This window comes from Mus pahari, chromosome 7 (assembly GCF_900095145.1).
Source record: "Mus pahari chromosome 7, PAHARI_EIJ_v1.1, whole genome shotgun sequence".
Lineage (NCBI taxonomy): Eukaryota > Metazoa > Chordata > Mammalia > Rodentia > Muridae > Mus > Mus pahari.
In genome coordinates, this window is record NC_034596.1 from 82,615,223 (window position 1) to 82,640,951 (window position 25,729).

General features: G+C 41.9%; 2 protein-coding genes across 2 annotated transcripts in view; one reads left to right on the forward strand and one right to left on the reverse strand.

Annotated features, from left to right (window-relative positions):
- Window positions 1-4,025, forward strand: part of Slirp (SRA stem-loop interacting RNA binding protein) — a 6,660-nt gene extending 2,635 nt beyond the window's left edge. Inside the window, exons 2-4 of the mRNA XM_021202188.2 lie at window positions 1,437-1,495; window positions 3,178-3,285; window positions 3,909-4,025. Coding sequence (XP_021057847.1) covers window positions 1,437-1,495; window positions 3,178-3,285; window positions 3,909-3,980 — 239 coding nt within the window. The 3' untranslated portion in view covers window positions 3,981-4,025. The remainder of the gene's footprint in view (window positions 1-1,436; window positions 1,496-3,177; window positions 3,286-3,908) is intronic.
- Window positions 4,026-4,566: 541 nt separating this feature from the next.
- On the reverse strand, window positions 4,567-25,729 carry Snw1 (SNW domain containing 1). The gene is made up of 14 exons (XM_021201741.2): window positions 25,648-25,729; window positions 22,385-22,538; window positions 18,456-18,617; window positions 15,654-15,749; window positions 15,457-15,563; window positions 14,387-14,491; window positions 13,392-13,461; window positions 12,868-12,933; window positions 10,854-10,970; window positions 9,569-9,710; window positions 7,821-7,917; window positions 6,575-6,692; window positions 5,077-5,240; window positions 4,567-4,991 (listed from the first exon to the last, which is right to left on the reverse strand). Exons 1-14 carry the CDS (start codon window positions 25,659-25,661, stop codon window positions 4,793-4,795), a joined length of 1,611 nt encoding a protein of 536 aa, XP_021057400.1. The 5' UTR covers window positions 25,662-25,729; the 3' UTR covers window positions 4,567-4,792.

Below are 25,729 nucleotides of genomic sequence, written 5' to 3' on the forward strand. Positions count from 1 at the left end.
ATGGTTATGAGCCACCATGTGGTTGCTGGGATTTGAACTCCGGACCTTCGGAAGAGCAGTCGGGTGCTCTTACCCACTGAGCCATCTCACCAGCCCTTATTGTCTGGTTTTAACACGTATGTTTGGTTCTCTTTTGCCTAATCTCCAGTTACTATGTTCTCTGAGGCCCTGATCTTGCCAATTATTAGGGCCTTTCAGAAATTTAGCCTCTAATTCTTGAAGGATTATTTGATGTTTAATCATTTATTCAGCCATGATTGAAAATCTTTACTGTACAACACACTATTATCAGGGAGCTCCTTGTTCAGTCTGTAGTGTAGTGGTGGGATGGAGACTCACAAACAAGAAGTACAGACAGTTGGGCCAGTGATGCTTAGATTAACTTGATACTGTCTTATTTTCTGTTGCTGCAATTTAAAGGAGTTTCTTGGGGACTTACAGTTTCAGAGCGTGAGGCCATGGCCATGGTAGGGAGCATGACATTGAAATAGTAGTTGAGAGCTCATATCCTGAGACAACCATTAAGAGGCAGAGAGAACAACTGGGAATTATGTGGGCTTTTGAAACCTCAGCGCCAATCCCCGGTGACATACCTCCTTCTGCATGGCTAAACCTCCAAATCTCTCTCAAACAGTTCCATCAACTGTAGACCAAGTATTCAAATACATGAGCCTATAAGGCTATTCTCATTCAAACTGCCACAGGGACATAAGTAATATTAAAAATGTAACCCTGCAAAGCAGAACCACTGTAGAGAAAAAGGGACCATGTAGCTTCATCTTTAAGATCAGGTACTGGAAAACTTTTGAGATCTCACAGGAAGAGTACTGTATTTTATCTAATATGAACTCAATAAGATAATAGTCAATGTATTGGCTTAGCCTGGGAAAACCCCATACAATTTAGGTCAGAGGAGATAAGCGTACTGGCATATGGAAGAGCACCCACATACACAAAGAAGGGAATCCACAGGATAGGACATAGAATTGAGTTTGCTGTACTTAACAGTAACAAGGCCAGCAACTAGGAATAAAGCAGGGAGCAGTGGTAGGACTCATCCAAGACCAGTAAGTTGAGATCTTGTTTGGAAATCTCTAAAGTATCTGGCAGGACACTGGGCTGTCACAATTTGTGCCTTCTGCTTAGAGGGATTGTACTCATACACCCACTGCAATACACAGTTCCTGGTGTGGTAAGATTACCAGTTGAGTATGGAGACTATAGTCAGTTCACCAATTTATCTGTCCATGTTCCCATCCCACCTTCACATCTGGTGCTTTACAGCATCATTCGCTCATGTAGCTGGTTTTAGTCTTCAGACTCAGGAAATGCAAAGTATTCATGAGTTCTGGACTCTTTCTGAGTTTACCTACAATCTAGAATACAAAATGCAAGATAAATGAACTTATTTTAATATGCGCTATCACTTCTTACAGGTGAGCTGAGAGAACATTTTACACAGTTTGGCAATGTAAGAAGGTGTACTGTACCTTTTGTGAGTATTAAAACAGTAATAAAAAACTACTGTGGGTGGGGTGGTACTGTGATCCCTGTGGTAGAGCACTTGCCTAAGATGTATGAGCATCTGAGTTTGATCCTCAGACTGAGACTGCCAGGAGGAAAGAAAATATCTTTTAATTACCTGATTGGGTGATACTGATTCATATAATAATTGCAGTTGTTTATGCATTTTAATTAAAAAAATTTTTTATTCAGTTGTGGTGGTGGTGGCAGCAGCAATGGAGGCAGGGTCAACCGCCTTTAATCCCATCACTTGGGAGGCAGAGGCAGGTAGATCTGAGTTTGAGGCCAGCCTGGTCTACAGAGTGAGTTCCATATTAGGGCTACAGAGAAACCTTGTCTTGAAAAGAACAACCAAACAAAAAAGTTTTAGTATTACATAATTTCCCCCTTCCTATCCATCCCATGTATCTCGCTGGTGTTATACTTTGGGTTGGTATTATAGATCAGAGTTCACAGTTGGTGTAGACCACCACTGCTTTTATCCCATAGCAGCATCCATAGTACCACAAGGCATTGAGACCCAGCCAGTACAAAGGAATCTTCTAGCAGACAAGAGGTCATGTAGCCTGGGCTGGCCTCCAACTTGCTTAGCAGGGATGATCTTAAATCAGCACCGATCTTGCCTGCTTCCCAAATGCTAGAATTACAGACCTGTGCCATTATAACCAACTATCATCTCAGTATTAACACAAATTTTGTCTTGACTTGTGAAAATGGTCCCAGGTGAGCATCAGATAGATTGTCTGGATCGCTAACTTTTCCTACATCCTATGTTAAGAAAATTACCTTTCAAGTATTAGAGTAATATCCAAAAGCTTGTTTTTTGCAGCAGTGTAATTTTGTGAGAGAGTATTAAGGGCCAACTATACATCGTCACTAAGTAAACATCTGTCTTCTGCTAGAGGGTTGGAGGGAAGAGACAGAGGGCCTCCAGGCACACGGGAGCTCCCCTGTGCCTGATACTAGGCCAAATAAATGATAAACACTCTGCCTCTCCCACAAGGGAGGGAACAAACTATCTAACCTGAAGCTTGGAGCTATGGTGGTGAAGATTTTATTCTCCTCTGGTTGAGTGAGGATGCTGGGAAATGCACTTGAAGAGGGGAGTGGTGAAGAACACTTGTTGCTCTTCCAGAGAATCTGAGTTTGATTCCCAGCACCCACATGGGATGGGTCACAACTACATCTAACTCCAGTTCCACAGTATCTAATACCTTCTTCTGGTCTCCATGGTGACTTGTATACATATGGCATATATTTGCATAGACATATACCCATGAACAAAGCATGCAATGCCATAGTAGTGGTGATGAGGTTCATTGATCTCAGGAATGACCAGATGCACCTAAGTTTGGGGGCTTTCCTAATTAGTTCATTAGAAACAAGAAATAAATGAAACAGGAGTACTTCGGTGGTGTTTCCTTTGACTAAAATAAAACCATCAGTGGTTTGCTTCTTGGACTTCTGACTGTATCAGATATACTTGCAGAAAGCTTGTTAGTATTTCCTCAGTTTCCAGTATAGTAAGGTAACCGGGAGGGTATGCAGTAAGGGCTACTGACATGTATCGTTTGAGATCTGATTTTGGCAAATGACAAAGTTGGTAGTGGGCCCATGGTAATGTGATGCTCATGTTTAACATTTCCTTTTTAGGACAAAGAGACTGGCTTTCACAAAGGCATGGGTTGGGTTCAGTTTTCTTCTCAGGAAGAACTTCAGAATGCACTACAACAAGAACATCATATTATTGACGGAGTAAAAGTAAGTATTTCTGTCTGATGTGTGCTCCATGTCCCTTTAAAGAGTAGATGGTATCGTATAAGGTCTGAAAAGTGAAGTCCCTGAAGACTCTTCAGTTTTGGTGCTAGGGACTAATGCAGAATGCACGTGTCTGCTAAGTACATGCTTTTCTTTCTTTCTTTCTTTTTTTAAGGATTTATTTATTTTATGTATGTAAGTACACTGTCGCTATCTTCAGACACACCAGAAGAGGGCATCGGATCCCATTATAGATGGTTGTAAGCCACCATGTGGTTGCTGGGATTTGAACTCAGGACCTCTGGAAGAACAGTCAGTGCTCTTAACTGCTGAGCCATCTCTCCAGCACCAGTACATGCTTTTCTGAGTTACATCCCCACATGGAAAACCCTTTGATGGCTTATCAGCATGTAACACAGAACAGTGGAAATAGCAGTGTAGACAAAGGGAGCTGAAACCTTATCATTCCCACTGTCTTAAGATGAGTACTGGGAACACAACAGCCACTTGAATAACTGGGTTTGAGTCTCTAATCTTAGAAATGGGTATATTATCCTTTTAATGTTTCTTAAAAAACAAAACAAAAAACCAAAAAACCTTTTCTGACAGTGCTTTCCCTCCCATAGATCCATGTTCAAGCTCAAAGAGCAAAGGTTTTGCACGGAGCTCAAACATCTGATGAAGAAAAAGATTTCTGAGATGATCAGTGTACCGTCCATTAAATAAACAGAACTGAGACTTTTTCTACATGTTTTTATTTGAAACGAGGTGTACTAAGCAAGACCTTAGTTTTCCCATGGCATGGTAGAAGAGCACATAGGGCAAATGCATCTGTTAACAGAGTTCCAGTGTGTGAACATTATCCCACTCACCATTTGAGGTGATGTTATTCATAAAGTTTACAGAAAATGTTACAGCTGGATTAGTGTCACACACAAGGAAGTAATCTCAATTCTTTGTGGGGCAGTGTATTCTGTAAGTGCTGCAAGATTGGAGAAGCACAAGCTGGGCGGTGGAGGCGCACACCTTTAATCCCAGCACTCGGGAGGCAGAGGCAAGCGGATTTCTGAGTTCGAGGCCAGCCTGGTCTACAAAATGAGTTCCAGGACAGCCAAGGGCTATACAGAGAAACCCTGTCTCAAAAAAACAAAACAAAACAAAGATTGGAGAAGCACAAACATAACCCCATTCCATATAAAAAACTACTCCGAAATAGAATAATCAATGCCCCCATATTCCGGAATGAAAAGGAGTGCTGGGATCTATCATTGAGATTTTTTTTTAAATCTTTAATTTTTTTTTTTTTTTTTAAACAGTCCAGTCTTTATCTCCCTCCTGGTCTTCTTTCTGATGATTCCTCATCCCATTCCTCCTCCCCCATTTCCAAGAGGATGTCCCCACCCCCACCCACCAGGATGGTGTCTGGAGGGGGTGGGTACATCTGTTCTCACTGAGGCCAGACCAGGCAGTCCTCTGCTGTGTATGTCAGATTTAGTTTTAAGAGGTTCCTCTACTCTTTCCTCCGCTTCTTGCCTTCATGCTCATGTTCCTTGGGGCGACTGCTATCAGAGGGTCTTTTAGAACCACCGTGCTGTTTGGCTTCTTCCAAAAACTTGTCCAAACCAAAAGGATCCTCCTCAAACTGAACTGGACCTTCTCGGCCTCTCTGTTTTCGGTCTGAACCAGAAAATTCCTTATCAGGAACAAATCTAGGGGACAAAGAGAAGAGGTCATGAACTATTTCTCTTTTTGCTGGTGTAAATAGGACCAAACATCAACTGTCTGCTTTGTTACCTGTTGGTCTTTATCCTGGTTTCAAGGTCATCACCATACATGTCTTTATCCAGATTTTTACTGGGCCTGTAGATACTCTGGGCCATATCTTTCCCACCTCTCCAGGCCTGATCATAAACATTGTAAATTTCATCTTCTCCACCTGCAAATCCACTGTCCATACCCTATGGAAAAAATGAAGGACACTAAATATCAAGGTATAGTTATCTGAATCTGAATACTTAGGAATTAACATTTCCATGTTTACAGTTAATTAAAAAACCTCAACTGCAACATTTATATAAAATAATAAACAAATATCAAGTTGTTCATACACATTTGAGTTCTTACCTAGAAACTAAAATTAAATCAAGGTGACTGGTGTTACAAGCCTTTAGTCCCAGCAGTAATGAGGCAGGCAGGCAGATCTGAGTATCAGTCAGCCTGGTCCAGATGTTATGTTCTAAGACAGCCAGAGATATATAGGAGGCTCTGCCTCAAACAACAAAATTCTGACTAGCCAAAAAATAAAGGACATATGGCTAGGTGTGGTGGTGCACAACCTTAATCAAGACACCCAGGAGTAGAGTCAGACAGATCTGGTTTACAAAGGCCAGCCTGGTTCACACAGTAAATTCCAATACAGCCAGGGATACACAAAGAATACATCTTCAAAAAACCAAAACTAAATAAACAAAAAAGCCAAAACAAAAAGAAGACATAAAGTTGGGTGTGTAGAGAAAGTGGGGTGGATCTGGGAGGAGGTGGAGGAAAGAGAATATGGTCAAACTCAATTGTATGAAATTCTCAAAAAACCAAATTTCAAAAAAATCAACTAACAGTGACATTAAATGGAAGGACTGTATTGTAGGTACTGGACAATGATGCTGACAAATATCACTTCAACTGCCTGAGAATATCACTATCAGTTAAAGCACAAGATAATAAGGTTCTCAATGAAAATCTTCAAAAGTTTCCATCCGTTTTAACAGGTTTAAGTTTAGGGTCTGAAGAGATGACCATTTTGAATAAGGCGGAAGGAAGAGTGCTAAAGACAATTCCCAACATCAACGTCCAGCGTTACCATACACATGAACACACATGTGCCTACACAGGCAAAATGCATACAAATGAAAATGGAAAAAAGAAAAATAAACCTCCTCCCCCCAAACCAACAGTCTAGCTTCATATGTTGTGTATCCACCTCCATTCTTTCAGGGGGACTGAAATGAATAGATTTAGAACAATGCCAGGAATATAAAACATATCAAAAAAATGCATTGTTGCTTGGAAGAACTTATATGCTATCTCTAAATCTCAAACCATTCAGTCACAAGTTATCCCTGGGAAGAGCTAAGACTACACTTACTATCTTTAATGAACAGCAATATGAAGATGTATGCCTTTAAAACAAAACCTTTCCTTCCCAACTTGCTTTTTAGTTACGGTGTTTTGTCACAGCAATAGAAACCATAAGAAACCTACACACAAGATGAAGGTCTTTCTTAGTTCCTCATACCTTGGATTGGTTAAAGAGCCTTTGGTCATACTGAACTTCATTGGAAGTTCGAGGATTGGGCACACCAAGAGCAATGACTTCACTGATGTCTCGATTTTCATTTCTCTGTAGTTTTGACCTATTTGAAATAATTATTAGTACACTTTCTTAAATAAGAGGAATATATGCAATATAAATACAACCCCTCTCAGAAAAAAAGGAAATGAATGTGTTATACTTAACTCTCATAAACATATATGGTCTGATGATGCAATCACACCAGCAGCCCTGAGACTACTTCAGATGCATGTTTAGAAATGGCATACACAATTGGGTCCTCTTAGTCAATTGTGTTAGAAGAACACACAGAGACTGTTTCTTGGATATAAATGGATGCATCACACAACTTCCATCCTTCTCAGTGGGCTATACTCAGCTCTGATCTAACTACATACAGTAATTTTTAACCTACTAGGATTCCATGACATGACAGAAAACATGACAATGACTAGATTACTCTACATGACTCCTGACATTACACTAATCCCTCTCCTGTTTTTGGATAAATGCAATCAAGATCTCAGTGAAGATATAGTCACCACTTACAAGATGATGTCTTAGAATATTTCTATAGACAATTTTATTTTCATCCAATTACAAGTTCATAGCCACTTTACTGGTTTTAACTTGAAACTGTGGATGGGATCGGGTTCTAGCATCAGAGTGTGAAACATTGCTCATACGGGAAGAAAGCGTTTCTTATTTGCATTTAGCACAAACCTCAAATTCCACTTTTGGAGCACAGCATTTTCTGGACTTTGAAGCAACCTCAGTCCCCAGGCACTTGTGAATGTTAAAATAAACTACTCATGGGAGTCCAGAATCTGCCTTCCCACTGCACTAGGCACAGTATGTGACTCAGGAAGGATGTCCATCACTAAGGCTACGGTGCCTGGCTTTCCACCTGCACACAGGCATGCAGCAGCTCATTCCACCACTTGGGAGTCAAAAGGCACACACCAGAACAACTTTATCCTTCCCTTCTTTGCCACAGACATGATCTGGAATCCTTTTCCCATCCCAGAGATTCTCAAGGCTATCACTACTACTAACTACTACAAGTTTTAGAACAGACACATAGCCTTCTGGGGAGCTTCAATTCTGTGAAGATAATCCATTAGAGTGTGGCAAAGTTAGTTCTTAATTTATTACCAAGCTAGAGAAATGTCCTTCTTCCCGACCCACATTTATGCAGGTAGCCACCCACCTCTTATCAGGAGCTGCCCTGGAAAGGTTCCGGTCATGCTGCCTCTCTTTTCGCCTGTCATGACGGATTTCATCTCTTTCACGGGCCTCTCCATCCTCTGTGGACACAGTTGAAAATTAGCTTGTCATTGTAATAGCTACTCATATTTTTCGCAAGAAACTCTTCAACCTTAGAAAATGCTATATTTTCCTATGGTTTTGAGACATGACCATGGATGGCTTGCCTCCAGCTCTGGCTCTTGTGTGGCACCCTGCTGTGAGATTAGAGGTGTGCACCACCACTCCTTTGTGGTTACACTCAGCCCTTTAAAGGTCCTTGCAGTCAATTTAAATCCAGGTTTGTGGACTGGAGACTTCTACTTCTGCCACAAGTTACTGAAAGACACCTAAGTAGAAAGCTGGACTGGAGTTGAGAGATGAGCATGTGGTGAAAATCCAGCCATGCTAATTGTTATCCAAAATTAACCAGGGTCTAGGTAGAGAGGGTCATTTCATCGCACATGCTTTTTTTCTTCCTTATGTTTGAAAATTGTCATGATAAAATGCAAAGAAAGGGCTGGGGAAATGGCTCAGTTGGTAAAGTGTCTGCTGCTCCAGCACGAGGACCTGAGTGTGCATCTCTAGCAGCCAGGCTAGATATTGTAGGGTGTGTCTGTCTGAAATTCTAGCCAGCCAACGGGTGAGCTTCTGACTCAGTGAGACCCTTTCTCAAAACTACAAATAGTGATTGATTGAGCAAGGACACTCAATGTCACTCTTTTGCCTCCATGTGCACATGTAATGGGTATGTGCATGTACACATCCACATCAACGTATATACACACATATACCACACCATACGGAATCTTTTAACAAATGGAAAGAAAGTAGAACCATGTACAGGCTCTTGTTGGAGCTTGCTACCCAGCCAGCCTAGCTAAATTGGTGAGCTCCAGGCAGAGAGTCTTTGTTTCAAAAAATAAGGTGACTGGCCAGGTTTAATAGTGCCATAAAAGCCACTGTGGGTGGAATGGGGGAACTGGCAGTGTTATCCAAGTGCTGGACCCTGCACACCATAATCCCAACCTGTCTGGCTGGGTGAGCCCACTGGTGTAGTAGGGGCAGTGATGCTATGGGGCTGACCTGCTTTTGGGTCAGATCCCTAACTACTCTGGCACATGTAGAGTTTTCTGACACATTCTTCTATGTAGAGATCAGGTATACTGGGGTAAACTCAAGGGCTTTTGAAGTCGACTGTCTTTCCATCTAGAATGTTCTTCTACCACATAGCCTCATGGTTTACTCCCAAGTTTTTGTACTAATATTAGCTCTTACAAGTAAGGCCTCTTCTGACAAGCCTTTCCTTCTGGCATTTTTATATCCTGTTTTATTTCTTTATCCATTGTATTATTAACTATATGATTGATTTCATTCGCTTTTGTTGTGGTTGTTTTGGAGACAAGATCTTACTATGCAGCCCTGACCTTCCTCAAAGTTTCCGGCTTCCTGCCTCAGCCTCCTCAGTGCTGTGATCAGAAGTATACTACTAAGTGAGTTACTCCTATATTAAAGATTTCTTTTAGATACATACTTCTTTTTTTTTGGTAACTCAATTATACATTATTTCTGATACATCAATTTTTCTTGTACATATAAACTACTTTTGTATGCTGTAAAATACACTCCCACATACACACTCTGTGCATGGAGACTTTCTAAAATGACATGTACATTATCACAAAGTACGTTTCACAGTGAGAATTGTCATACCTTTCTCCACATGGGTTTTGATCCCAGCTCTCCTTTCTCTGGCTTTCTGGGCCATTTCTCTAAGTTTCTCTTCATGTTTCTCCTTTTCTTTTTGAGCCATCTTTCTCTCTACTTGGGCTCGCATTTCCACCGCTTCACGAGCCTGTTTAGTGAAGTGAGATGCTAAGTGGAACTCACAATGGGATACATGTTTACAGCTATTTTCCAACTCCTTACTAAGGTCTGCCTTAGTTGCTGCTAAAAAGACCATACGACTATATGACTTTGGAAGGCTGGGTTTTTGTCTCTAGGGAATGTTTTAATGGTGCAACCACAGCAAGTCCAGTTGATTTTTATAAGTTAAGTACATTACTAATGCTTTCTTACAATCCCAAAATGAAGTGTTGGCTGAGCACAAGAGCCAGCTCCTAACACAAAGCAGATCATCTCAGTCCATGAGTTCAAACCCAGGCTGGGATGTGCTGGGCACAGCAGGGCATGGCAGTAACCCCAGCACCTCATCTCAGTCCATGAGTTCAAACCCAGGCTGGGATGTGCTGGGCACAGCAGGGCATGGCAGTAACCCCAGCACCTGGAAGGTAGAGACAGCTGAGTCTGTGCAAGTTTGGTCCAAGACAGCCAGGGCTAAGTCGAGAGATCCTGTCTCAAAAACAAAGGAGACCAGGCTGATCCATAGTGAGATCCAGCCTCAAGATGTAAGTAAATGGGTAAATAAATGTTGCTGGACATGGTAGAGGCAGAAGGATTGCTGTGAGTTCCAGCATAGCCTGAGCTTGAAACACAGATCCTATCTCAAAAACCAAAATCTAACAAAATTTAAGTATACCTTAACCTAAGGCAAAATCTTTTCCTGTATCTGAAAGACTTTAGTAAAACAATTAAACAAAATCTAAAAAAATTTAGTTATTTGTATTTGCATGTGCACATCAATACAGCACTAAATCTGTAATGTCAATATCATCAATGCCATTTGTGAGTGAACTAAATCACAATGTTTACCTACCCTTCCCTAAAACTGTCCATTTGGGGATCATCTACATCTAAAATAGAAGAAAACTGTACAACTTACAACTGTACCTAGTAATCCTCAAAGAACTAGGTCAGCCTAGGAAAGCACTACTCAGGCACAGGGGGGGGGGTCATCACTGCTAGGGGTCTCCAGACAGAGCTGTAGCTAGCTCCTGCTGCCATTACCATGCACACAAGTCAGTAACCCTCTGGACCTGAGGTAAACTGATGTGGGCTCATGGATACAAGAACATTCAGCAAACTATAGAAGACCAACCTTCCGATCAGCAATGTACAGCGCTTCAGCCAGTTTGGCAAAGTTTTCATTTATGTGGACAGTCTGAAGTCCTCTTCCATCAGCAGCCAGCCGTTTATCTAATGGGATCGTATACCCCTGAAATGAAAGCAGAAGATCGGTCAGCACAGTGGGGCCGCAGTCATCACGTAACATTAACTAGCGCATACCTACTTTGAGAGCCACTCACATCTCTATTTCTCAGTTCTTTTCACACAACAGTGAATGTTCTGGATGGAGGGTCTGTGCTCTCATCATCCTAGTGACCACATGAGGCTAGCAACACAACGCCCCAGCTCAATGATGGTGGGGTAGAGGGCCAAGGGATGGACTAAGTCTGGATCACTAACATGATGATGCAAAAGCCTAAGCATTTAAATGAAGACTACTGTCCAATGTCAAACTGTAGTAAATCAAAGTCATAAGAATGCAGACAAACTGTGAGAACACGGAATTATTCCAACATCTGTTGGAATCCTATCTTTCTGGCCTTGTTTTATTTTTCCAGATTTCTAACTCGTCTATCAAACACTGCCCTTAAGTCCATTGCCTCCTAATGTAAAGCAGTGCTAGCGGGGTGTGCTGCTACATGTCTACAACACCACTTGAGAGGATTCCAAGTTCAGGACCAGCCTGGCCCCATAGCAAGTCCCAGGCTACAGACTGAGACCTTGGCACCAAAGCAAAAAATAAAGAACCTCCCATCTGAAAAGAATCCAGGGATTAATGAAGACCCAGTGTTTCAGAGCTGTCTCAACACCTCACAGAGTTACATACACATGAATCAACCCACATAGGATGGTCCAGAGCTTGGGCTGACAAGATGGCTCAGCAGGTAAGAGCACTGACTGCTCTTCCAAAGGTCCTGAGTTCAAATCCCAGCAATCACATGGTAGCTCACAACCACTTATAATGAGATCTGACACCCTCTTCTGGTGTGTCTGAAGTCAGCTATAGAGTACCTATGTATAATAAGTAAATCTTAAAAAAAAAAAAACTTTTAAAAAAGATGGTCGAGAGCCTTTCCAGTGGAGGGTGACTATATAATTTTATATTTAATTCCTGGCTTAAAACTTATGCCTTCACCCACCAATGAGTCATGGAGTAGGACTCCAAGCCTGTAAGGAATAGAAATCAGGAAATGGATCCCTTATTTTACAGATCCTCACTAATTCTGGAAACTCTGCAGTTGAGATACATAGGATTTTTGTGTTTGCTTTTTAGTTTTTCTATGTATTTGGGTCTCTGTATTCAGCCCTGGCTGTCCTGAAACTCACAGTTAGATCAGACTGGCCTCAAACCTATAGATTCCCCTACCTCCGCCTCAACACATCCTGGAACACACAAGTTTTATTTTTAGAGCTTATTCTTTTAGAGAGGATCTTGCTATGTAGTCTATGTAGAGTAGCCTTCAACTTGTTATCCTCCTGCTTCATTTCATGTGTGCAGGAATCACAAGCATGTAACACCACTCCTGACAACTCTGAACAGCAACTCTACACAGCAGAATAGCTAAAAATAAAGCAGTGAGACCCTCCTAACCACGTCCCTACCCCTGGACACTGCTGGCTTTCTTCATGTCAACATAGAGACTGGAAAGAATTCTAACCTATAAGTTTGACCTTCATGAAGAAGTATATCTTCAATCAAGAGGGTATTTTCTCTCTCTCTCTCTCTACCTTTTTCCCCTTATCTATGTGTTTCTGACAGCTATAATATACCAGAAAGATTTACCTGGTATTCAAATGCTGGGTATAGCATACTTCTAGTGTAGTTTAAAATGCCCCATGAAGCTGTCTATTTCTCTGGGGCTACATCGGGTCTCAGATGCTGACTGTGCACTTCCTCTGAGCTCTGCCCTCAGCAGTTGTAATTTCTTATTGGGAATGTTAGGCTAACTGAGGAGCTAAGGCTTCAAGGAATGATCTCAGGCTCCGACTCCTTCCTGAGCAATCCCCAGTGACAGTCCCAAGAGACAGTGTGTGAAAGTAATCACCTTAGCGTTCTTCCAGTTGGAAATACAAGGAGGGATCTTCCACTCTTGCTGTTCCTTTACAGTCATCTGAAAACAGGTGAGAAGAGACGTTTTTATTACAGTCTAACTGGAAGCCCAAATATGACCCTCCCCAAGGACATCTCTACATCATCAACATAGGACAGTTGCAGTGAAATCTCTACTAGAGTGGATTACAGTGTGGACTGCAGTCACAGGAGCACTAATGTGAAGAAAGGAGCAGAGTTCAGAGTATCAGAGGTGTTGGACAGTACTTTTCCATACTCAGACATGGCTGACTTAGAGGAGTGGGGCAATATGGCAGCTTTCAGATGAAAATCCCAACTGTGCAACTCAAACAGGATCTGTCCACCCCCTGAATTCAGAGCTCGAGCTGCAGAGGGTAAGCCAGCATGCTCCCACATACTCATTCTCAGAAGCACACCCAACTGTACTTTAGTCTTAGCTGGGTCCATTTAGTTCATAAAACTAAAATCACAAGTGAGACTTGACTATAGCAGGATTACCTTCCGACTAGGAGAGTGCATTACAGGTGCAGGAGGAGACGGTGGTCCCCGGGGAATTTTCTTATTAATCCTGAAGAATAAATTAGAGAGAAACAGTCAGATCACTTGGCTTGCTTTTGTCAGCCGGTAAATGTGGCCACTGTCACCACTCATCTTACAGTGTTAACACCGCATAGTATAATGCACTCCCAGGTTGATATAAGTGACACACAATGAATTAAACATAAAGCATACAATCCAGTCACCTGGGTAACACAATCTAGACACTGAGCATCCTCATCCCCTCACCTTGTGTGTGACCCACGTCTCTCCCCACCCATTTCTCCACGGGCAACCACTCATCGACTGTAAGTATAAATTCATTTTCTAGAATTCTTTAAAATTAATTCATTTAATATCTGTGTGTGAGGTGGGTATGCATGTACCCTGGGAAGTGTGGTGGGTTGTGGAGAACAACTATCAAGGAGTGGGTTCACGCCTCATGCCATGTGAGTTCAAGGAACTGACCTCTAGTCATCGGATTGGCAGAAAGTATCTTTAACCTCTGAGCCTTCCAGCTGACATCACAGTCTAGAGTTTTATATATATACACAGAATCATAACATTGTATTATGTGTTTCTGTCTGGCTTCTTTCTTGTAGTGTAATTATTTTCAGACTCATCTGAAAAGGCTTTTCTCGTCCTAATATTCCAAGTACTTATGTACCAATGTTTGCTTATGTATTCACCTGTTGATGAACATGTGGGACACTTTTCTTGTTTGATACTTAAAAATATAAATATATTTATATAAGTACAGTGTAGCTGTCTTCAGACACACCAGAAGGTGGCATTGGATCCCAGATGGTTCTAAGCCACCATGTGGTTGCTGGGAACTGAACTTCAGACCTCTGGAAGAGCAGTCAGTGCTCTTAACCACTGAGCCATCTCTCCAGCCCCTCTTGTTTGATAGTTTAAAATAGCAGCAGTTCACCCCTGTGAAACCATATACTTACTTGAATCGTGGAGGCTCCATTGGGTCTTTCTGCATTTCTACCATCCGAATAACCCTCTGTTTAGCTCCAGAATTGAATGCTACTCCTTGCTGAGATGGTGTGTAGCTAAAGAAAGAAGATTAAAATTAACAGTGTAATTAGTTCAAGCTTTTTTGGTAGGTATTTGTCTTCTACTACAGTCCAAAGTGACCACACTTTCAACTCTTTGGAGGAAGTTCTGATATAAAAACACCACACATTTAGACAGGGCAGCCAGAAGAGCAACAGAAACTGAGTCACAAACAAGATGTGCAGTCAAGTGCTCAGTGACTTCCCTTCTTATCCTCTCCACATCCCACCTAGGAAGTACTCCTCCTCAGCTTCGCAGGTGGAAAGCACCTACTTTATCTCTACATTATGGGAAAAAATTGCCAGGGCTACAAAGATGGCTCTGCTGTTAATAGCACTAACTGTTCTTCCAGAGGACCCAGGTTCAATTCACAGTACCGATATCCAATCACACTGCCTGCAACTTCAATTCCAGCAGATCTGACTCTCTCTTTCTGGCCTCACAGGGTACTGGGCATGCAGGCAAAACCCTACTAACTCCATGTTTTCCTTTTCCTTCTAGTTCCAAGCATTCCTCACACAGTCCACTGAAGGCTCTCAACATTTAGCAACATTATAAACGCTCATTAAATATAGTAAAAAATGATAAACAATTGTGGTTTGGGTCACAATACCACAAAAAATGGCTTATTCTCTAAAAAGAAACCCCTGAAAATCAAAACCCTAACCATCTGAAGATCACAATGGTTAATATCTTTTTCTTGAGTCAGGGTCTCACACCAAGTAATCGTGGCAGTCCTATGACTCAGAGATCCACAGGACTTTGCTTATGCATGTGCAACCCCACCCAGCTTCTAACAGTTACCAACCAAACATGGGTATTTTAAAGAACTTCTGTAAGCAAGAGTTAACAGGCTTCAAAAGTCATTATTTAAGATAATGTGTTTGTAACTGGCTTTGTAAGCTGGGGAGTTATCAAAATCCCACCTATTGAGTCTGACATGCAACTAACTCTTCCATACCGGATATACTGAGCAGGAGCCAGCTTGTCAGCTGCACGAACCGGCATGGCTGCAGCAACCTTCTGTGACACAGATTTCTCCAAGGCAACTCTTGTCTTTTCTGTTATCTGAAACAAGAAGCATCATGTTGAGTGGTTTGGAAATTAGTAAGGACATAAAGTCATCTAAAATTATCGTATGCATCAACTCCTTGTTACCTCTTTAATTGCCTCTTCATCGGGCCTCTGCAGGTCTGGATCATCCGCATTCATAACTTCCTTAGGAACCAGGTCAGTGTATTTGCTGTAAATGACCTAGAGTGTCCAAACACCAGCAGGTTTAGGCATACAGAGAATGGAAAAAGCAGCCTCATTAAGTCAGTGTAGATGTCAACATGTTCTTGTTGCGTATTTACACATTTAGGATTCCTAGTTTTGTGGTTCAGATTTTAAAACTAAAATTGCTTAAAATACACACACAAATTGCTGCTCTGACTCCAAACTAATCACTCTCCCTGACCCCATACATGTAAATTATTTGAGATCTTCTAATCAAGTCAGTATCCAAATATATTCTGCCAACAAGATCTTATGCATTAGTGATCTTTGAGGCTCACTATGACTTGAAATTAATGATGATACAAATTGCCTAGGGCTCCACTGTTTGGATTAAAAACTCATCAGAATTTAAGTCAGGTTACTAAATATTTTCCAAATTCACTGAGCCTAGAAAATTCCACTGGCCTCATCCTATTTATAATGTTTGTTTTCTGGAATCAATTCTATCAATTAAAAAAAAAAGAATATTTTCTTCTGCAAAAGTAAGAGAAAGCAAATATATTTATATATGTATTTTAGTTTCATATCTGTCTTTGTGAGAGATAACCTGAGCAAAAAACTCAGGGAGGAAAAGGTTTATTTGGCTCATAATTCCAAGTCAGAGTCTATTACTGAGAGAAGTAAAGGCAGGAGCTCACACTGCTAGTATTCACGTCAGACCCAGTCAAAGCAGAGATAGAAATGATCCTCTGCTGTTTGCTCCCATTTAGCCTGCTTTCCTCACACAGTACAGGAACCTCTCTGTCTAGGGAATGGTGGTGCCTACAGTGGCCTGACTTCTACATGTGGTTAGCTCCATTTAGACAATTCCTTAACTAAGGCTCCCTTCCCAAGTGATTCTGGGGTTATAGCAAATTGACAAGACAAATGAATTATCCCAGTATATAACTTGTTCTATATTCAATTTTAGGACTACTTTATGAATTCTATGGGACCAGCAAAGTTCTTAACTCATCCTCAAATAAGCTAGGGCCACATAGCCAATGTAACCAAGTGCCTGGCTCAGAACATTCTACACAGGTATTAACCTCCCAGAACTATAAACGGAAATGTTTAGCTTACTGTTTTGAAGAATCAAAAGGATTGGAAAAGAGAGAATTTATCACAGGTTTAACTACTGACATACGAGCCATCAATAGCATCATCTTTTAAGTGTGTTCATTTTATAAGGAACCCAGAAGCACACAATAATGAGAAGAGTAAGGATTAGTACACGAGGACCACATAGCAGTAACCCACCTCAAAAGCTGTATTTCTTTTTAGGGTGGAAAAACCTACCCCATCACAAACTGAAAATCTAACATGGTAGAAGAGAGCACTGAGATTACCAAGAGTTAAGCACTTTTACATGGTAGTCATTACAGGGAGCTTCTAAGTAAACGGCTTCCAAGTAGTCACGTATGTTCGACATAGTCTCAATACTAATTTAGTACATAAGAGCCATTTGCTGCTTATTTGGGTATTCCAAAGTTAGCATCAGTGAGATCCCAGCATCTTCCAAGGCAGAGTGAGGGACGTCTGAGGAGCAGGGTTCCTGTGATAATTAACTAGGAAGTCTTGCATCCTACAGCCTGAAAACCTAACGTGCTGGAGAGACTCAGCATGTCTCAGTGCACGACATGGCTGGGAGGGGTCCTCGGAAGACTGCCCTGAAGGTAGGAGCATAGAGAAAGCATCAGGGAGACGCAGGCCCAGGTATAGATGTGCCTTCTGGCCTCTACAGGCAGAGGCATATTCATATAGGTAAAAATAAAACATCGTTAAACCATAAAGAGAAAGCAGCAAGTCATCCAACTGCTGGGCTGACAAGAACAGAACTGAAAGGTGAGCCTCTCAACACATACACCATGTTGTCTGGAAAAATATAAACAAGTTAACAACATGGGATTTATCACAAGGTCAGCTGAAGTTGTTGGAGTTTGGGAGGAGGGATTAAAGGCATTCCTTTAGGTACTATCGTTCACAGAATGTTTGCCACAAAGTAGTTGCAGAAGGAAAACTGCACATGTCAGGCTTTTAATATATCACTGAAGTCCACACAAGTTCTATCAAAATATATCACAAGAATCCCTTACTCACAGGTTTCTCTTATGATTGTCTTATGCATTGTACTTTTAAATGCACAGAGAACAATGGTCTTAGATTTTTCTCTAATACGAAGTGTTTTCCCCCCCTTCTTATGCCTACTACTAACACTGGACATGGTTGTGACTCCAGGGCAGTGGTTCTCAGCCTTCCTAATGCTTTGGCTCTTTAATACAGTCCCTCATGTCACGGTGATCCCACCCATACAATTGCTGTGTTGCTACTTCATAACTGTAATTTTCCTACTGTTATGAATTGTAATGTAAATATCTGATATGCTGGATATCTATTATGTAACCCCAAAGGGGTTGTGACCACAGGTTCAGAGCTGCTGCTCTAGAGGGTCAAACTAAAGTCTAGAAGTAAAGATCCACTGAAAGCTTGTCATATCTTAGCATTACTGAATCTAAGGAAACTTCCTCCTTCTATCAAATATAAGGGGAAACAGAACAAAGCTAGGCCTTCAAAGTAGTTCCTCACTGTTACTGTTACATAGTCCACAACAGCAAGTGGCTTATCATTTCCACAAAATGTAATGCATTTCACAAAATACTGATCAATATGAGAAACAAGCAAACTAAACCAATGAGAGATTACCTTGTCTTTGGACTGTCCCTGCCGAGCAATTGCATCATATTTAATTTTCCCTTCAGGATCCACCTGAATGGCCAGGGCATTTGACATTTTTTTCTTCCGCCCCATATCCAGAGGATACTGGGCCACATGGATTTCTGGGAAAGCACCTCCATCTCCAAAATCCTGTATATTTCAAGAAAAGAAGTAAAAGGAATATTTAGTAGTAAGTAGCAAATCATTCAAGTTAGCAGATCTATGCCAGGTATGAATCACAGTAGTACTTGTGCAGTTGGTGGGCAAAGGTGCAAACCAGACTGGGTGTAGGAAGTACCATGAGGATCGTGCAGGTCCTGGCAAGAGGCACTGTCATACTTTCAGAGTGGCTGGGAGGGCCGTTTACAGGAATAACACAAGTGAAAGTCTCAACCAAAGCAAACAAAGGAAGATCCAAGCTGTGGTGGTTTCAATAGGTTATGGCCCCATAGACAATGTGTGTGAATGCTTGGCCCATAGGGAGTGGCACTATTAGGAGTCATGGCCTTGGAGTAGGTGTGGCCTTGTTGAAGTGTATCACTATGAAGATAGGCTTTGCCATCTCTTATATGCTCAGGCAATGCCCGAGTGGCACACAGTCTCCTTCTGCTGTCTTTGTACCAAGATGTAGAATTCTCAGGTCTTTCTCCAGCATCATGTCTGCCTGGATACTGCCATGCTAACCACCAGGATAATGGATTGAACCTCAGAAACTGTAAGCCAGCCCCAATTAAATGTTTTCCTTTATAAGAGTGGCCTTGATCACAGTGTCTCTTCATAGCCACAAAACCCAAACTCAGACAAAAGGGAACCATTTTCTTTTTTTGTAAGCTATGGGGGAGGGGGGAGGAGCAGAAGGAGAAGGAGAGGGAGAGTGTGTGAGTGAGTGTGTGTGTATGCTGGGATTGAAGGCATACGCCACCATGTATGGCTCCTCTAATAGTTTTAAATCAACACAGTCTTTGTTGATTTACATAGACTGTGTTGATTTAAAACTGAAAACAAGCCGGCTGGCCCACACCTTTAATCCCAGCACTTGGGAGGCAGAGACAGGCGGATTTCTGAGTTTGAGGCCAGCCTGGTCTACACAGTGAATTTCAGGACAGTCAGGATTATACAAAGAAACCCTGTCTTAAAAAAACCAAAACCAAACCAAACCAAACCAAACCAAACCTGAAACCAAACCAAACCAAAAAAACCTAAAACTCTGAAGTTGGAACAACTTTTGGTCCTGAATAGATTACATAAGGTATACTCAATTCTTGTTACCAAGATTGTTAGAAAAAGGGAAATTCATCAACAAGTGTATTTACTGGAAAAAAACATCAACCTCATTTTTTCTAAGTTTGTTTTTTTCACAGAGAATTTCATTAAATCTTGGATGTGAATTCCTAGCCTCAATATGCTTATTTACTGGAGAGGGTTGATATTTTTCAAAACCAACGAATTAAGTGAAAAAGAGCTATATTCTTGAAAATTAGGCAGAAATAAAGCCTTCCTAAGAAGAGTGCTTTCCTGTTCTCACATCATCAATCTGACACACGCTCAGATTCACTGGAGTTCTTCAACTGTAATCAGCACAACTGTAGCTGTAGCATTATGTGGTCATTAACCCTGCCAGAAAATCACAGCTTTTACTGTGAAAACTATAACAAAATGCCTTCTTCAGAGACTAGCCACTCTCCCCAAAGCAACCTGGTATTTTTCAGATTTGCTGGCTACTTGAGTTTGATTTCTAAATGAACTGTTCTGATTTGCCAGGATATACAAAACCTTTGATAATCAATTAAGACTAGAAAAGCTAACAGCCACCAGATGTCAGAAAGCTCAAAGGCTCTCTTGTAAGAAAACTGAGGCCTGCTGTCCCCACACTGTAATCCAGGGAAAGCCCCATGCCCCAAAACATATCTACAACCTCTTAAAGGACACTAAGTACAATTATATAATGCCTGCCACTACCTTTTGGCTGCATACAGGAATAGATTATCCAGGAGGCTGGAATGCCCTCCTATCTTGTCATGTATCACACTAATTCTAGATGGAACAAAACCAAAACCAAAATCCCTAAAAAAAGCAAGACAGGCTTCACAGATTAGGATTCATAAAGACCAGATGAGAACAAAGACAAAACAGAATCCAACAAAACCCAGGGCTTTGTAACAGCAAGGCAGGGTGGGCTTTGTTAGGTATGCAGTTTCTTGACCTGACAGAGTGGACAGAGGCATGGCAAACAAGGGAGAGACAGAGTGCAGAAGGCTTTGAGCAAGATACTAGAAACACACCTGGAGGCAGACTGAAGAAAGGCATAGACCTTAAGAATATGGCAGATGTCATAACCTTATGTATAAGGCTACACAGGGCTGGAAGTTGGCTCCGTGGCTACCCTTTGCAGAGAACTCAAATTTGGTTCCCAGGGTCCACTTGTAACTCCTGTTGCAAGGCCCTCTTCTGACCTCCAAGGGCACTGCATGAATGTGGTACACAGATGTATGTGGAGGAAAATACCCAGACATATAAAATTACTTAATCTCTTTAATCTCTCATTCTTTTTTTTTTTGCTTGTTGACTTTTCTTTTTTGAGACAGTTTCCCTGAATAGCCCTGGATGGCATGGAACTCACTCTGTAGACCAGGCTGGTCTCAAATTCACAATCTGCCTGTCTCTGCCTCCTGGGTGCTTGGACTACAGGCATGCACCACCACATCCAGGCTAAGGGAGATCATTTGATATAAAGACAATATATAAGTCTATTAACTGCTGATCCATCTCTTTAGCCCAGAGAGGTTAAGTCTCAAGCGTTTACTTTTCTCTCCAGATAAGGAAGATGGGCAAATATGTGAAATTGGGAAAAGATATGTAGTGAAATATGCAGAGGATTCTGAGTAATCTGTTAAATATGGGCTGTAAATGAAATGTTCTTTGGAGACAAATCAGAGGTACAAAAAAATCTTTGCTTCCACCAAATCAACCAAAGTTTAGCTTTCATACTCCTAAAGATGTATGTATATACTATTACCAGGCATGTGCTAACATAATCAAACTGAAGATTTAAAAAGCACACAAAGAAATCAACCGACAAAGGAGAGGACAGACACTATTGGGGTTTTCCCCGAAGAAGGGTATCTCTTCAGAGTTATGACGTGGTAGTGTTTTCATTGTTGAAGGAGGGGTGGGGGTGAACACACTCTAATGCAAATCCACTCTGATTCTTTTCCTTACAAGCATTAAAATTTTTATTTATTATTACTAGTATATGTGTGACAGAGAAGGGGGGGAGAGAAAGAAAGAAGTGGGGGCACATACCCACGCCACAGTGCTTGCAATAACTAAATAAAATAAAATAAAATAAAATAAAAAGGTTTTGGGGGCTGGAGAGATGGCTCTTCCAGAGGTCCTGAGTTCACTTCTCAGCAACCACATGGTGGCTCACAACCATCTGTAATGGAATCCAACGCCCTCTTCTGGTGTGTCTGAAGACAGCTACAGTGTACTTATATATAATAAATAAATCTTAAAAAAAAAAAAAAAAAAGAGATTTTGGGAACATGTTCTCTTTTCCCACTGTGGAATCGAATTCAAATTGTCAGGTTTGTGTAGCAAGGGCTGTGGCTTGCTAGGCCATCCGCCCCTTCTTGTATTTCTATCACACTCTCCCATTACTCCCATTATTGTTCACGTGCTGTAAGACCTACATTGTAAAGGTATGCTAGTCCCTTTTGTATAAGCTGAATAGTTCGTACAATAAGAAGCAAAACAGTGATTCTTGGTGATCACTGACCAAGACAAGGAACAAGAAGAAAGTCTTTGCAAGGAAGAGCATACTTTCTGAACTTAACACTGCATGGCTGCTAACACTCACCCTCCAGGGTTCAAATTATCTTTCAAGTGTACAAGAATACATTTTAGTCCCCATTTACCTCTAATAGTCTCGGAATCCAGCCTTTCCTGTGTCCGTATGGGGGAGGCTCCCTTCGAGAGGAGACCAGAGAGGCCTGCAGTGATCGCTGAGATCTTGCCCTTTCTTCAGCTTCAAGTTGGTCCTGAGATAGCTGCGTAGGCGCAGGTAAAAAGCTACAGGAAATTACAGTCAGAATTTAATTATCACAATTCAGCTACAATATGCCTTTACTCTGCACACAGACTTTTCAATGATTATTAGAACCATTCAATATTTATTACATTCTTATGTGTGTAAAGGGAAAAAAATTACTCAGAGACAAGCAGTAAAAACCTTGACTATGAAAAGGGCAAATGCTTGTACAGACTTAAAACTCTGTTTTTTAAAACACAGCTGATAAGCTGCAGATTTCTGTGTTTTGTTTGTTTGTTTTTTGAATGATTTACTCATTATAATACATAAGTACACTGTAGCTGTCTTCAGATACACCAGAAGAGGGCGTCAGATCTCATTGTGGATGGTTGTGAGCCACCATGTGGTTACTGGGATTTGAACTCCAGACCTTTGGAAGAGCAGTCAGTGTTCTTACCCACTGAGCCATCTTACCAGCCCTTCTGTGTTTCTATACTTTATACAGAAGCCAACCTCCAGCACATGGTTTCCTAAGAATCCTTCCTAATTTTTAACAAGGTCTAACTAGGTAGCCCAGGCTGGTCTTGAACTTGTCACCGTGTAGCTCAGCCTCTAGAGTAATGAGATTACAGAGGGATTCAACACTATGCTACTGTGGTTTCCAATTGGTTTCTTTTCTTTTTTTCTTTTTCAGCAGACAGGGTCCTGCTGTGTAGATCCAGCTGCTTCCCCAGTTTTGGGATTAAAGCTCTCTAGACCATGTGTATACCATCGAACTTTCTGCATTATGATTAACTATTCATTTACCAGACAGAGCAACCTGAGCTGCCATGTGGGTGCTGGGAACCAAACCAGATCCTCTGCAAGAACAGCCAATGCTTTGAACCACTGAGCTATTCCTCCAGTCCATATTTGCAAGTTTTATAAACGACACTTAAAAACATAGAAATGAAAGCTTTGTAGTCCTCAAGCCTGTTTTGAGACTTCACCTTTCAGCATTGCTCCGGTAAGTTCTCAAGACACACTAGACCTCTGGCATTTTTCTTGTGCCTCCATTTCAAATTCTACCTTTACCCTCATACTCCTAATTAGTATCATAGTGCCTGAAGAAGACTCGAATGTTTGCTACCTCTAACACTCAGTCAGCACAGCTCACTCTTATTTTTCTGTACTGAGGCTAGCACCACACATCTGTTGATGTACATCATCTGTTGGTTCTAGTTTCATTTCTGTGGCTGTTAAAAAAAACTCCAGCAAAACACAATTTACAGGAGGAGGGGCTTATCTGATGTCTTAATCACTGCATGTATTCTTGCACAAAACATCATGACCAAGAAGCAAGCAGGGGGAGGAAAGGGTTTATTCAGCTTACACTTCCACATTGCTGTTCATCACCAAAGGAAGTGAGGAAAGGGACTCACACAGAGCAGGAACTTGGAGGTAGGAGCTCATGCAGAGGCCATGGAGGCTGCTGCTTTCTGGATTGCTTTCCCTGGCTTGCTCAGTTTACTTTCTTATAAACCCCAGAATTACCAGCCCAGGGATGACACAACCCACAATTGGCTGAGCCCTCCCATCTTGATCACTAATTGAGTTAAGTGCCTTACAGCTGGATCTCATGGAGGCATTTCCTTAATGGAGGCTCCTATCTGTGTGATAAATTGAGCTTGTGTCAAATTGACACACAAAACCAGCCAAATTATATTTGGCTTATAATTCACAGATTACAACCCACAAGAGATAATCATGGCAGGTAGTGACATCCCACACACAATCAAGAGCAAGAGGGACTTGCTTTCTCGAAGAGAAGGAAGGAGGGAGGGAGGGAGGCAGGCAGGCAGGCAGACTAGGCACCATGTAAGCTGCTTGCTGGTTGGCAGAGTGGCTTATGCTCATCTAGCTTTTTTATACTGTTCAGGACATCCTGCCTAGGGAATGGAGCTGCCATCAGTGGTCTGGATCTTCCTGCATCTCTTAGCAAGAAAAACAAACGTCTACAGACATGTCCATAAGCCAATCTGACCTAGGCAATTCTTTCACCTGAAATCGTTTTACCAGGGGTTAAGCAGACAGTTAAAGCTAACCAGGACAGTGTTGTTCTGTGGGTTTTTTTGTTTTTAAATCCTGGCCTTAAACTACCCATACAGACCTGGTTGGCCTTAGAACTCAAGAGATCCTCTTGCCTGCACTATTTTCATCCCTGTATCTACTTGTCCATCTTCCCGATAACAAAAAAAAAAAAAGATTTCAATCTACAGATACGACCTCCCAGGACAACAAACCTTAATTCACAGTCTTAGGATTCATACTGTTATGAGCCAGGAAAAATATGAGAAGTGGGTTGAACAGGTACAAGCCAAGGTCCTAAAACGAATACCTTCTTTAAAATCTGCCTTTTCCAGCTGAGTTTGCATGGAAAGTTTTTCCACTTAGAGCAGTTGGGAGTTACATAACTTTTTGGAAGTCTCCCACTTAGCATTTTTTTTTTTCCTTAAAGGTTGGGAACACTTTACATACAGTAACCAGGGCAACCAGGAACAGCAAAAGTCGGAGGTGGTTCTATGTACAAAAGAAATTCTAAGATCCAAAGTTAAAAGGTGGAGCGGCGCGCATTTAGTAAGCAGCAGCCCCTACTGCTGTCAATTAAAAAAAATCTTGGTCGGTTCTTGGATGTTCCCAACTCTGTTTTTTTGCAAAAATCTTTGTTTCGGGAGAGAGAGTAGCAGGAGAGAATGAGAAGCACAGAGCACACCAGCGGCTGGGAAACCTCCCACGAGACTGGCGAGCTTTGCTCAGCGGGGTTAAATAAGCCGCGGCTTCGCAGTGCAACCATCTCAGCCCGCAGTCCACAAGGCGCTCGTCAAACTACCGCGCCGCTTACGCGAAGCACCATGTGAGGTCCTCCCGGCGAGGCCACGTCGGGGCTCTCGGAACAGGGAGGGGGCGATCTCAACCCGGGAAGCCCCTAAGGAAAGACCCCGGCTTCGGCGCGGCCTAGTCGCGGAGGAAGCCCGAGAGAGGTTTCAGCCACGGTGTTAGCTAGGTTACTTCTGCGCCTCAGGCCAGGTCACAGCCCGAACAGTCCGGGTAGAAAGGAAAAGATGTGTACTCCAGACCCTTCCGTATCGAGGACCCAAATCAACAACCCACCTGGTGAGCGCCATCTTCTTCCGTTTCTTCCTGCGCAGGCCACAGCGTCGCCGGGCGAGTCTTGCCCGGGAACGAGGAACAC